Below are 14980 nucleotides of genomic sequence, written 5' to 3' on the forward strand. Positions count from 1 at the left end.
TATAGCACGACCATGGGCGGAAGTCCCAGGGGGGACAGGGGGACGTGTCCCCCCTACTCAAAATAGTAGGGGGGACACAATATCAAATGTCCCCCCTACTATTTTTGTCTTTTATGATGGTAAGAAATACATCATTCTAAATCGAAATAAAACATGTATTTTGGGACGAGTTTAGACGAGATGACCGTACCTTTGGGATAATAACCTTTTTTTTTGCTTGTCAAATTTTCCCGCCCTTGTCCCCATAGGCGGATCCAGGGGGGCCGAGGGCCCCCCCCCCCCCCTATTGGCGGAGCAAAAAAAGAAAAAAAGGGAAAGAAAAAAGGAAAAGAGGAAAAAAGGAGGGAAAAGAGAGGAGAAAAAGAAGAGAAGGACGACGAGTGCATAAAATAAGATGAGGGGAAGACTTGGAAAATAAAAATAATCGTTCGTGCCACTATATAAAATTTTCGCTCGCGCTTCGCGCTCGCATTGCCTGTTAGGTGATTTACATATCTTGTTCAATATGGAGATCAAATATCAAGTTTGGAAGTCAATATACAAAACATATTTCACCTCGGAAATCGAACTTTCATTATTTTCGCGCTCGCATTTTTAATTGTTGAAATATGTAACGCCTTCATGGCTAAGTGCAAGCAGTCCTTAACAGGTACCAGTTCAAAACGTATACAAATTTTCTGCTCGCGCTTTGCACTCGCATTATTAATACTCATCCTTTTCATGATTTACAAAACATGACAATTAGAGTGTCTCGTTCAGTAAATATTATAGGACTAAATCTCGAAATTTTCCGCTCGCGCTTTGCGCTCGCATCAATTGTCTACTTATAAACCTATTCTGCTTGAGTTACAAAAAGTACTTAGAATTTCCATTCTTTAGGTGAAAATGTTTTTAAAAAATCAGCTCGCGCTTCGCGCTCGCATTATTTGATTGTTAAATGCTAACTGCACGCAGTCTTTAACAGGTATCTTTTCCATCAGTTCATTTCTGCTCGCGCTTTGCGTTTGTAGTAATTATTAAGTTGCATACACATTTTTTTCAGGATAACAAACATTGCACAGAATGTTCAAATTTTAGGAAAAAATACATAAAATTTCCAAAAAATTAGCTCGCGCATCGCGCTCGCATCATATAAATAAGGATTATGATATTATATATGAATTTATAAGAATAAAGCTAAGATGTGACTAATGAGGACTACCCCTTCAAAGAAACAATCACAAATCATCTTCGAGCTGCCGATCGGGGAAAATATGGCTGAAATGAATTTCCGCCCCCCTATTGGCGAAGGCTGGATCCGCCCCTGTGTCCCCCGTACCTTTTGTGAGAGATTTCCGCCCCTGAGCACGACCATGAACGGCATGAATTACAAGAACGCAGTAATGTTATGGGATATTTTGGGTAATGTATATCGCATAATAAAATAATGAAACATTTCATTACATTCCCCTATTGACAATAGACTACGATATGCAAGCAAGGACTTAACAGGGATGAAGTTCAGGGACAGTAGGATGTCTGTTTTTCTCTCTCTTTAGAAATATTACCGTAATTAAAGGCAAATTCGATATAATAGCAAATCAAGGAGTTCTAAAAAAAAGAAATCAAAGAAGTGTATTCATTGAAAATTTATTTCGAATCGGTTGCCGAAAGATAAACAAAAGATGGCGGTATTTAATCAACTGGGCTAGGAATGTCACATTAATATTTGTTACTCTGACATTATGATTATGTCGATTTCTGTTTAAGAAACACTGGCTAGACGAGATTTTCCAGTAAGGGCCCTACACTTTAAAAACATATATAAACACAAATAAGAGTTTAACTCATTTTTGTCTCCTCGCTTTCTTATTTAGTTCGTCGTCGAACAAACCTTGGGGTGCTGATGCAGCGGTGAATGTATAGGGCTTGGGAAGGTGTCCCTGGCGGCACTTTATAGGGGAGGGCGGCGCATAAACACAACAGAGCATCAGAAAAGAGGATGGAAGTAAAGAAATATCACTATTTAGGGTGAAATTCGTCAAATATAATGTTTAAAGGCTTACAGGGGTGAAGTTCGGTCGCTTTACTACCTCGCATGCATTCCTCTAGGAATCGGGTAAGTTCGCTTCTTATATAGTTCTGAAATCAAGTTGTCAGCTTTTGTAAAGGACTAAATGTCACAAATTAATCCGAAAGAAATCATAAGTTTCAGCTCTGAGGACGGCAACTTGAGGCCGCACAAATTACAAAGAGAAAAAGAAGAAAAAAAGGTAATGACAAGAATCCTTATACGAGGCAAATTCAGCGGAAAGAAAGTTTTCAAGGGTTTTAAATACTTCCCATAGTCGTTTTGGTCCATATTCAGGATCTGGTAGATTTTATAGCATCTTTTATCGTTGATAAACAAATTCTTTCAAACTAAGAATTCAGAAAACAGTCTTTGCTAATCATCTTTTCCGTTAAAATATCTGCAGAGTAGCATGCAATAACAACACTCATGAAGACATTCTCGGCTTTTATTCTGGATGGAACAGAACTTCAAAGCTTGGTTGCTTCGTTTCACGACACAGTGTTGAATTTGACCAAGGAGTTACCAGCTGGGAACTCCAGCTGGTAACTCTATATAGCTCCTTGATTTGACTGAGCATTGAGTACAGTGTGGCCCCCAGTGGCGTACCTGGGATTTTTCACAGGGGGGGGGGGGGGGCAAAACCGTCCGCCAAAAAATTTGACAAGCAAAAAAAAAAAAGGTCTTCAAGCTCGTCAGGGGGGGGGGGCAGGGATGCGTCATTTGCATGGGTTGTAGCTCGTCAGGGGGGGGGGGGGGGCAGACTGCCCCCTCTGCTAGTGGTGGCCCCGAGTGTGGCTCACATCTTCACAATTTAAAGGTCAAGTCCATCCATGAAAAATGTTGATTTTAATAAATAGAGAAAAATCAAACAAGCATTATGCTGAAAATTTCATCAAAATCGGATGTAAAATAAGGAAGTTATGACATTTTTAAGTTTCGCTTATTTTTCACAAAACAGTGATATGCACAACTCAGTGACATGCAAATGAGACAGTCTATGATGTCCCTCACTCACTATTTCTTTTGTTTTTTATTATTTTAATTATACAATATTTAATTTTCTTACAGATTCGACTATAAAGACCAACTTGATTGAACCATATAGTATAAAACAATGCTAATTGCACATGTTCAGGGAGGAATTAATTGTTTCACAACATGCCAGAGAGGTCGCACTCAACCCATGTACCCCTCTCTCTGTCGGTGTCGCCCCCGCCCACTCCCCACCACTGTTTTTTGTACATGAATACAAAGCAGTTGCAATCAAACCGACCGACGAGCAGACAATCGGCGACGTCTTCTTCTGCGCTGCTGGCATAAGAAACAAAAACCCAACAATCTCCACTGCACACATGTATCTCGCAGCAACCATTGACCAATCACCGAGATGTTTTTCGACTTATTTGATGCCACTTTTTTGTTTGGGCTTGTCACGCCCACGACCCAATTGTGCCATAGAGCGAGATAGTATAGTTCGCCATTATTAAATTCACATCGAAATTAAAGATATGCGATTCTAATTAAGTATGGCTTTTAAAGTATAGTTGAATATATGACATCGTAATTAAGAGAAATCTTTACTAGAAATAACGAAATTGGTGAAATATAATGAAAATATGAACATGCGCATTAATAATCAAACAGTGAGATGACCTATGTGCATTATTATGTGTGAAATGTGTTCGTGTGTGTGTCTGCCGTACCCGTGTATAGAAAAGTAGAACCAGCTATCGAGTAAATTTCACACATCTCTCTCTATTTTCGACGATTCCCTATCTGGGAATTCTACGGAATTTGGATCTATATCTGAGTGATTATTCAGACGTTACTGAGAGATAGTTATCTGAATTTGTAAGGTAAGTGACTATTGGATCTCGTGTTTAATCATGGTATGGATGTAGTTATTTGAGTAAAATATTCATTCTCCCTGAATAATGCAGCAGCTTGTGATATTAATTACAGTATTCGCCGATCATAATCCCAGGACCGGTAATACGCCGCGCTTTTACCCCGTTCTCCTCCGGCTCGTGCCAGGCCTGTGCTGCTCACTCCGACTCGAGTGCTTCCTCTGGCCTCCTCGCTACGAGTTCGAGCTACGGAGGAGTTTTTAAGATTTCTAATTTTTTTCAGTTCTCCTCCCACACAGACGGAAGTTTCCCATAGATCCAAATCTAGATCTATGTGTACATGTATTGTAACGTTAGATCTTAATAATGTAATGAATTCACCGGCTAAATTTGGCTATCTTGTTTCAAATTTCAATTTTGTAACGTTATTTTTTGTAGGCCTAGGCCCTAAATAAAAATTATTTGTAAAAATTATTTGTAAAAAATTCCTAACACAGTAGGTACAGTTACTAGGTTTAACGTTAGACTCTGACTCTGACTCTATATTCTAACGTTAGATCTAACTTGCAACTTAGATGAGATTCTAGACTGAAAAATCTGTTGTTTCGTAGGAGTTTTTAAAACATTTTCTGATTATTTTTAGTCCTGCCTTTAATTTTTAAGCCTGAGTCATATTGATTATTTTGAAAACCGGTGTTCGACAGCTTTAATTCGATCGAACATCGATGCATCGAATTTTGAAGGCGGGAAAATCGAGTCAATTTTTTTTTGCTCCGGCCATCACGTCGATGCACGCAATGCGACGCGATGGTATGCGCTGGGAGGGTAAGCGTTGCACTAGCAGATGACAAGCAAAGTTCTTTTAATAATAATTAATATTTTCCATGATCACAAAAGTCAAAACACAAAAAAGGAGCCAATGCAGAATTCTTATGAAATATCTTAAACAATGATAATTGCAGATGACAACATATATAATTTTAAAGTTTTATTAAAGGCATGAATCATGCAGAGTCGATCCGAATGATTTTCGGTCAACTAGCATTCGCAGTCCAGACTCGCACACACTACAGCCTCATAGGCCGTCCGCAGCCCCGGGCCCAGGTCGTACACTCACTCTCCCGAAACGATAGGCGTGCTTGACGGCAAACTACATGTAGTGCTGTACCAGCGGAGAGCACTGCAACTTGCCTGAGATGCCGTTGGATCCAAAATGAGCTCAAAATTGATGGAAATAAATATCATACGTAATTTTCTCTGGATGGTCATTTGAATTGGTATTCAATGCTGATATAACGATTGTGAGGAAAGATTGTGGAATATGAGTTATGACGATGTTCGAGAATTAATCCTGATATGATTGACAATCCATTTTTTATTTTAGACACAAGAGATAATATACATGTAAATATGAATGTCTCGCATCGAGCTCTAAATTTAAATAAATTATTATTGGATGTTAAATAATCACGATTTAATAAGATTTTATGGCCATACTAAAAATATTGACAATGTCAGCAAAGTATGTTATGTTCATATGGAATATTAATACTGTCATTACAATGTATTTTTATTCCATCTCTGGACGTCTCCGAGAAAAGAAGTACAATGCGCATGCACGTTTGATGATGTACAGTATGACATATTTTCCATTCATGAATTCAGACCCCAAAGTTGGGCACAAATGAGCTTCAAAATGATGGAAAAAAATATCAAATGTAATTTTCTGTTTTGTCATGTAAAATGTTTTTATGGTGATATTACGATCTTGAAAAGATTTTCTGAATGTTGACAATGTTCGAGAATCAATCCTGACAAGTGCACTCACGCCGATCGTGATGTGATGTCTGTCATTAGAAATTGAAACGAAATACAAACATTTCACATCAAGCTCTAAATTCATATTAATGAATCATATATGCAAATTATTGTTAAATATTATGATTAAATAATGTTCTATGGTCATGATATTAATATTGTTCCTAAAGCAAGGTTTATTTTAACTTTGATCGCATCATTTTTCTGGTTTGATTAAAGCACAGTAGGGGAGATCGGGGTTAGTTGAAACATTTTTGAGAAAAATGGCTGTAAAATCCAAATAGAATTTATTTGAGAAACAATCAATATACCAGCTTAAAGCATATAGGGCTTCAAATGTACCCCATAAATCATAATTTTATGGGGTACATTTGAAGCTCTTAGATATATGCTTCAAGCTGATATATTGATTGTTTCTCGAATAAAATCAATCTGGATTTTACAGCCATTTTTGACAAAAATGTTCCAACTAACCCCGGTCTCCCCTACAGCACAAATAAGAGACATCACCATGGCATATTAATAACTTTGTTATGTAGCTTGGTAAAAGTGTCTGTTATACCCCCAAACTGGCCAACTTGATCTAGAAACTTCTCTGAGATAATAAAACATTTCTGAAAGAGAAAAAATTACTCAGAAGGTGAAAAAACAAAAATTCCTTTCTAACTTCACCAGGCTTGTTGCACATGTGTTGTCTGTATGGTGGATGACTGTTGATAATGGCAATAAATTGAGGGCAGTATTGCATAAATTTATTTAAAGGCGTTAAAGAAAATTACAATGTTTCAACTTACCCCGCGTTCCAACTAAGTGAACTAACCCCGATCTCCCCTACTGCACATGCGCGATCGATGGCAAAGACTTCCATTCATCATGAATTCATCGTGCATAAATTATCTCAGCACGAGCAGACGAGTAAGATTCGAACTCTGATCGAAATAAACTTCAAATTAATGGTGAATAGGCATCATAATTACACAATCGGTTACATTTTGGGGGGAATACATATAAATCAAGTATAAAGTAATAGTCAATTTAGACATAACTGTTTATTTTGACGATTGTGTGAACCAAACGAAACAGCCGGCCGACGTATTTGACCAATTGACCTTCTTTTTTTTTCGATGCACCAATTTTGCAAGATCTGCACCGGTGCCCGATGACATCGATTGAACACTGATTTTAAAATCAATTCGACTCAGGCTTACTCCTGCCTAGCCAAGAGGCTTCTAGACATGCTAGAGAGTAAAAATAATTTACTAACGTATGCTTACTCTCTACGAAGCCAGGGATTCCATTGCATTCATCTACACGTACCGCCAAAAACCCTCAAATTTCGTCCCCAAGATTTCTACTTTTCTTCTAAATGTTCTACATTGTAGCCCTAAATCATGTAAATGAGATACAACTTCATTTCTACGCTATCGATTTCATTTTTAAACAAAAATTCATTTTAAAAATGAGAAAAATATTATGAAAAGACGGGGGAGACTTGCCCAAATGTTTACGCCGCCATCTTGTTTTTCATTGTTGATCGCTAATGTTACGGACGCCGTGTCCGTATAACGATCAACACCACACGGATCCATGCAGAAGAAATGTCTAATGTCCTTTTTTTATAAGAAGATGTATAAGAATTGATCCATTTCTCTATTTTTTTTTTTTTAATATAGACTAAAAGTGAAATCATATTGAGCATGATGAAACTTATGACTTATGAAAGCAAGTACCATGTCGTGAGAAGATAGTTGGAAACAAAGAGAGACAAATTTGCCATAGACCATGGTCTCCGATACTCAACCGGTGAGCGTGGGGCCGGGGCTCTCTCGGGATGGGTCAGGTTTTATAGAAGACATTGAAGATGAAGGGGAAGGATTTGAGGAGGAACTGGAAGGAGAGGGAGACGTCGGAGATATTGGGGACAGCGGGGTGGAAGACACGGCGGAAACGCCAGATGCTTCATCATCCAAGACCGATTCCGTGGTGAAAAAGAAGAGGAGGAGAAAAAAGAAGTGAGTTCTTGCAATATTTTCAAGTTTTATTCTATTCATAACCTAATATTACAATTTACTAAACATTCTATAATGAACTAAAAAAGTGATAATTTTCCATTTGAAAATTTATCAGACTTTAATACAAAGAAATACCAAGTAAGTAATCTACAAAATTTCTTTTAGTTGCATGCAAATGAAGTCTCATTTGAAGTGTTGCCATGTGATAAGTAAAGACATGGACTGTTTACTTAAAATACAAATACATGTATATCCGATAATATATTGAGAAATAATGAATGCATGTGATGTATTACATGTACATTGTACCAATTTGATATCCTTTTCATTGCCGAAATAAAATGATAATAAATAATGATAATAATAACCAATAACCAATTGATTTACTTATAAGTACATGTAGTAGCGCAACAAAACATTGCTTGTGTTATATTCAATATCAATGCCCTGAACATCAAGTACTGATACATGTACAGTAGCAAAGTTTGGGTAGCTTGAACACTTCCATTTTTTAAGTTTCCTCTTGACAAAATTTCCCCACCTTTATGGAATGAACCATTCTTACATTTACTGAAACCTTTCTTTCTACTTTTTTTATGTTTGAACAGAATTATTGGTATTAACCTCTCGAGCTGCAAATATGAGTCAGGTGAGCTTTATAGTGATAGTTGCCTAAATGTTTTTGTCCATTACATATATATGTATCAGCATACATCAGTGAGATAAGTTACATGAAGGTATCATGGTTCTGAATGTAGAATTTGTCTTTCAAAAAACAATGCATCTTATCATATTTGTTAATTGTAGTGAACATTGAACTGATAAGATTTTGTTTGTGTAAATACATCAAAGATGATTGTCTATGCTACATGTAGAAAGCAAATGAACGGTACATTAGAAGCTTGAAAGGAAATAGCAAATTTACTGAAATAATGAATGTAATAAAAGCCGTCATCAGTTTTCAGTTGAGGTCACCTTAGATTTAAGACAGGAAGTCTAGTTTAATGAGTGAATTACTTGTTGATAAACTTGTTTTCACAAATAGTCTCATGTTTAAATGTGACAGACTATTTTTCCTTGATGTTTTAATGTTAACTTTGTTAACACACTGGGAATATATCATTGGAAAGTAAATATCAATATGAATGAATTTTCATGTTTTCCGCCCATTCTTATAATTAACTTTTTTTTGCATCAATTCACATTCAATCATTTTTTTTATTTGCAAGGCCACCTTTCTTCATATTATATCACAAATGGAAAAGAATCTCCCAAGGACAATTTACATGGGTTTTGTGATAATTATGAAAAAAGTAATTCATAACTTTCAAAGCAAATGTGGGTTTAATACCATTGTACTGATTTTGTTGAAGAAAAGAAACTGTTATTTTAAACTTTGATTTGCTTACAGTTCGAAGAATGTCCAAGAAGTTTGGGATGAAAGAAGTCGGGGAGGATGAAGACTGGACGCTCTACTGGACTGATTGGACTGTACCGTTGGAGAGGGTCATGGAGATGAAGAAATACCAAGTAAGTCATCTACAAAATTTCTTATACTTCTTCATACACCAATGAAGTAGAGTCGATATGTCATTAGTAGAGACATGTAATAAATAAATTCAGACTGTTTACTTAAGATATAAATACATCGGATATAAATTTATTTGGAGAATAATGAATAGCGAGTCGCCAATTAATTTACTTATGAGCAGATATCTAGCTCAGCTTCAGATATTTTGAAAAAAAAATGCAAATCAATGTTTTTGTAAGTAAATGTACATACGTAGCTCTAGTCATTCACACTTAAGTAAAAAAAAAAATCCATATTTCATTGTTCGAAATAGACATCAGAAATGAAATACTCCGAATTTTTTTTGGCCCAATTGATCGTGGGCCAAAGACCATTGTCAAGATGTTTTTAACAAAAAATACATTTATGCAATGGTCTTTTCTAGTATTTTTGTTAAATATAACGTAAATAAAAAAGAATGGCAAGGAAACCCCTTTTTATAGTTCCATCGGCCAACCCCTCCCCTCCCCCACCCAAAGTGTAACAGATTTTTATTGTTGAAATATTATTTTGGACACAATATACAAACATCTAGGAACAGGCTTCTGCAGTTTGATAATAATAATAATAATGATAATAATAATGATAAAGATTGATTTATTATAGCGCATAGTAGAAAAAATCTCTCTCCATGCACTTAACAGTGTAAGACATAAATATTAACATAGTATAAAACAAAGTAATTGTAAGAATAAAAACTAGCTAAAGGATAAACATCACCAATACAGCATGAAAATAAAACTAAGCATAATTAAACCAAAGTTAAGCATAAGGCATAATTTGTCAATAATATGTAAATATTCATTTATTATCGTACAATCGGAATAAACTAGTGATATTAACACAAAGGATGGGGAGACAAAGTGATTATCATGTTTTGAGGTTCATCATTGCTTGAAGTGTTCAACAAGTAAAAAGTGGATTTTAGTCAGGAAGTTTTTGATTATTAAGTGAGCATGATCTCTCCCCACGTGAAAGCAGATACATCCCTTCCCCTCCCCCTTCACTGGTTGCCCTCCACAGAAGTCCAGGCTAATTCATGATACACACATGACTGGTGTGCTTGGCAGTTTAATACACTGTAATCGACTAATTTAATTATCAAGTCAACCAGCCAAGTGTATATGTATACATGTACACATGTTTTGGGCAGTGCCTCAGATACTGTGCATTACTACAACCCTTCGATGCATACTGTTTAGAAAATAGTTTGTTGATTGTACATTCAGAAATTTATACACCTGTAGGTAAATTTCCAGGCCCCTGGAATGCCCAAAATATGCTGTAGCCAATAAAGTTTCACAAGATTTTTCCTGTAAACTACAGAAGGGTTAAATACATGTATAAAATGTGCTTTATTATATGAACAGAAGGGGCAAACATAGGGTTCAGAAAATCTAATTTTCCCCAATTTCTATGTACATATAGATTGCATTATGCACAGTATATTATAAGTATTCTCCAATACATCTGATTTACTGATTTTTTAAAATCTTGATATAAAAGATATAGCTTATTTCTAGGGCTCTTATGGATAACCGCTTTATCGCTAGTCTTGTCGATAATCGCCTGTTTTTTTGCCACTTAGCGATATCGATAACCTTTCTCTCGTTGTCGATAATACCGGCTATTATGTAGGGACGCGACAGTGATTTTCCGCGATTTCTCAGATATGGCCTTTTGAAAGTGACTTTTCAAACGTGAAATCACGGAAAACTTTTTTTTCCTCAAAATGTTTTGAACAGCAACAGAAATTACTCCAAAATCTCAACAAAATATGAATATTTACAAGCCACAAAACACGATCTCACTTCTCTATAATCATGACAATCCAAACATTGTGACTGCACTCAACCCTATTCGATCGTATATCAAAAACATTCACAAGCGCAGGCTTAATTTTAGCAAAGTACCAACATAGAAGTCAGCACACGGCCGTGTGTTGCTGCCCTCTACGTTTGAAGATGTACAGTACGATATCAAAATGGCGGATAGGCGAAAGGCGTTGACTGCTCAGAACGATGTCCAAAAAGCCCCCAAATTATCGATAAAACTTCATCCAACCTATAACGTGAAAGGTGAGGATGTATTTATGCTAAATATGTTTTTTATAAAGATGTTATGTAACCGTTCACATCTTATGAACGCGGATTTAAGGCGTTCTTGGTACAGTGGCAGATACAAATTTTGACCAACGCGAGTATTGTGTCATCGCTATAATGCATAAAAAATGCTTATTGATTATGTTCTTTTGTCGATAGTTATCGATATCGATAAGGTATTTTAAGCGACATATTGACAGAATTTTCGGAACGATAACAGCCCTACTTATTTCAAAGCTACATATACAGTAGTTGAATTACAGCAAACTAAATCTTGTCTGAAGTGCACTCTCTAAAAAGAGACCTACATTTTGTGTTTTACAAGAGAAATTGAAATCATTCATTTGACCTCACAACTACATGTATCACGTTGCTGTTCAAACCACTGATCCTTCGCTAAGCGCTAGAATTTCATTTTGTTTGCTTGAACAGAAAGTCAACCACTTTCCTGGAATGACTGAGATCTGCCGCAAGGACCTTCTGGCTCGCAACATGACCCGGTTACTCAAGCTGTTCCCCAAGGATTATGCTATCTTCCCTCGCACCTGGGTGCTCCCCGCAGAGTAAGTTTGTAAACATGACAGAGCAGATTTGTTCCTGCTATTATTAGGATGATGTGGGTTGGGAAGTGTTTTTTTTTTTTGGGGGGGGAGGCTGAAGCGGCCAAATTGTGTAAAGACACATTTAGCATGTTTGCTGAATTCTGCAAAGCGAGATACACAAGGCCTCGAGTATAATATATATTTAGACAGAAGAAAATGAGCATGCAAATTATTTCTGGATATTAGTTTTCTTGATTTATATAGAGACTTAAATACTCTAAATTGTCCAATCACTAAATTTTCAAACAATTAACATATCAGCAAATAATAAATTCAGGGGTCCGTTTCATAAAGAGTTACAACTGTTGTAACTTTGCAGTCATGGCAACTACATGTACCATGGCGACAGGGCTCACAGAGGTGAATGGGTACCTGGTAGGAAGAAATTCCTTGAATGCTTTAGCGCCTATATGACAGCACAGTTATAACTGGGGTAATAATAGCTGCGCTTTGTACATGTATCCTCAGGCAAAAAGCGCTTAATTAATCCAGCTATTATTATCATTATCTTTATAGTTATGGTGACTACCAGGCATTCTGTCGGACTAAGAAGAACAAGACGTACATCTGTAAACCAGAGAGTGGATGTCAAGGAAAGGGGATCTTCATCACCAAGAACCCTAAAGATATCAAACCTGGGGAACACATGGTCTGCCAACAATACCTCTCAAAGGTAATAACATCAATATTAAATTATATAAACATTATGCCATATTTTGACTGTTATTATTATTATTGTTATGTTTTTATTTAGAATTGATGCAGTCATTGTTTTTCTTTTGCTTTTTTTTATTATTTGATTTTAATGTTATATGATATATTAGCAAAGATAATGACATTAATATCTTTAACCCTATCTAGGCCGGGGTATTTTGGGAGTTCATATGGCCGGGGGGGGGGGGGGGGGGGGGGGGGACTGGGAACCCTTGAGATCTTGGCCGTCGACCGCGCGATCGCGCCGAAAATTGGCACGCGAGTTGTCTATGATATAATCTACAAAATTGTATATTGATTAATTTCATGCGAATTGTTATTAAGTAATTATGCTAATTTATGCGTAATTAGTATGCGAAATTATACTTTTTCCTCTAACTCCATAAATAAAGCTCCAAATGTTCTAATTTTTAGCATAGAAACTCTTTGTGGTGTTCTTAGCAAGTTTACATGAAAAAAATTGTGATATCTGGGCCCCGTCTTACAAAGATTTGAGATTAATCTGATCAATCGCAACTATGGACGGCCAGCAAGGTCAACATATAAAATACATGTTTGTTAAAATAAAATTTTTAGATATAAATGTATATCCATAAATTCATTGATTTCTTGACAATTTGGTGTGTTCTCCTTTGTTTACAAGGACATCTTACAAATTTCCTGTAGAAGAAATTATGTCACTGATGGATTTCCATAGAGTTACGATTGATTGGATCGATCGTAACTCTTTGTAAGACGGGGCCCAGATCAATTTCTTATGTATTATATTGTTTTTTGCAATTTATTTGTTTTTTGGATCCTTTGTTTTTCATTGTTTTTTCAATGAAATTCGTTGGGGACTCTTCTAAGATCATAAACAGCATAAAAAACATACATTTAGATCAACAAAACTAAAAATAATCATACATTTATGATTTTTGGTTGAAAACACAATTTACATTGACTTTGTACACGAAATCACGTTTTTGAGCAATTTTTGGTCTGACATGCACTTACATTGCATAATTTCGAAACCGCGTACCCGGGTGATGCAAAATTGGTCTCAAAAGTTGCGCAAGACTTGAAAGTAAAAAGTCAGCGAGCAGCGCAGTCAAAAAAATTTGCGCGGCTCGTTGAGGGGGGGGGGGCCTCGGAGCCCCCGTCCTAGATAGGGTTAAATATCTATGTATACATGTACAATATAATTTTGAAAGTTATCATTATCTTTCAATCAATGCAGTCATAATTTTTTTTCCTCTGCTTTTCTTATTATTTTATTGTAATGTTATATGATGTTCTATCAATGGGGAAAATGGATAACATTTCTAGATAAATATTTTATATGCTATCTTTGTTATTTATATTGTTATGTCATGTATTTTTGTTATGATAAAAATGCATTTTTAATGTGCTCGGCCGCGCGACCCGCCGAGCATCTCTAGTTTTATATGATATACAGTGAGGAAAAACAGACTAAATTTCTTGATGCATATGATTTCCAGACACTGATGAATAAAATAAAGCCTTCTGTTAATTGATTAAATGCAGATTATACCTCTGTTTCTACATTTCCTTCTTGATTTGTAGAGATTTTGAATACAGGATCATCCTCTGTGCTTTAACAGTCTCTTTCAAGGGATGAACTGCTGTATATGTATTCTTTATTTTCTTTTGTTTGGCAGCCCTTCCTCATCGATGGCTACAAGTTTGATTTCCGAATCTATGTCGTGGTGACATCTTGTGATCCGTTCAGGATATACGTCTATAAAGATGGCCTTGTCCGCTTTGCCACCGTGAAGTACACGGATCCAACCAATAACAATGTTGTGAGTATACATTACGTATAGTCCAATTTATTTCATATTTTGGAAAGGAATGACGTACATTGCCTTCTCTATGCATAGATTAGCCATGTATCTTCAAGCAGTTTAAATTGCAAAATATTCTATACTCTACTAGTTTTTTTTTTTTTTTTTTGAGCCCTTTTGTTTGTATAATTTGTAATGGGGAGGGGGGGGGGCAGGAAGCAGTAAACCAATGCAAGTGCCAGCCATGAGTCTTTTGTTTGAGTCCAACAAATTGTTGATATGTTGGTAAATTTATCCCAATTACAAAAATTAATTAGCATTCTTTAAAACTTTGGCCACCCTCCCCCTTAAAAAAACCCAACTTTCTTTCACAATTTTACGTATTTGTCATAATTATCATTTTAATTTTTGAATAAAAAAAAAGATGTATGGGTCCCCCACCCTGTCTCAATTGAAATTCTTGAAATGACTTGAA

The 14980-nt window shown here is 36.1% G+C and overlaps 1 protein-coding gene across 5 annotated transcripts in view; it reads left to right on the plus strand.

Moving 5' to 3' along the window:
• Positions 1-3758: 3758 nt before the first annotated feature.
• Positions 3759-14980, plus strand: part of LOC129261866 (tubulin polyglutamylase ttll6-like) — a 42362-nt gene continuing 31140 nt past the window's right edge. For all 5 annotated transcript variants that reach the window (XR_010293605.1, XR_010293606.1, XM_064099718.1 and 2 more), the window contains exons 1-7: positions 3759-3909; positions 7392-7730; positions 8339-8379; positions 9142-9260; positions 11835-11965; positions 12521-12677; positions 14380-14523. Coding sequence is in view for 3 of the 5 variants with exons in the window: in XM_064099718.1 (XP_063955788.1) it covers positions 7501-7730; positions 8339-8379; positions 9142-9260; positions 11835-11965; positions 12521-12677; positions 14380-14523 (822 nt within the window). In the remaining 2 variants the exon portion in view is untranslated. The remainder of the gene's footprint in view (positions 3910-7391; positions 7731-8338; positions 8380-9141; positions 9261-11834; positions 11966-12520; positions 12678-14379; positions 14524-14980) is intronic.

This window comes from Lytechinus pictus, chromosome 5 (assembly GCF_037042905.1).
Source record: "Lytechinus pictus isolate F3 Inbred chromosome 5, Lp3.0, whole genome shotgun sequence".
In the NCBI taxonomy this organism is placed as follows: Eukaryota; Metazoa; Echinodermata; class Echinoidea; order Temnopleuroida; family Toxopneustidae; genus Lytechinus; species Lytechinus pictus.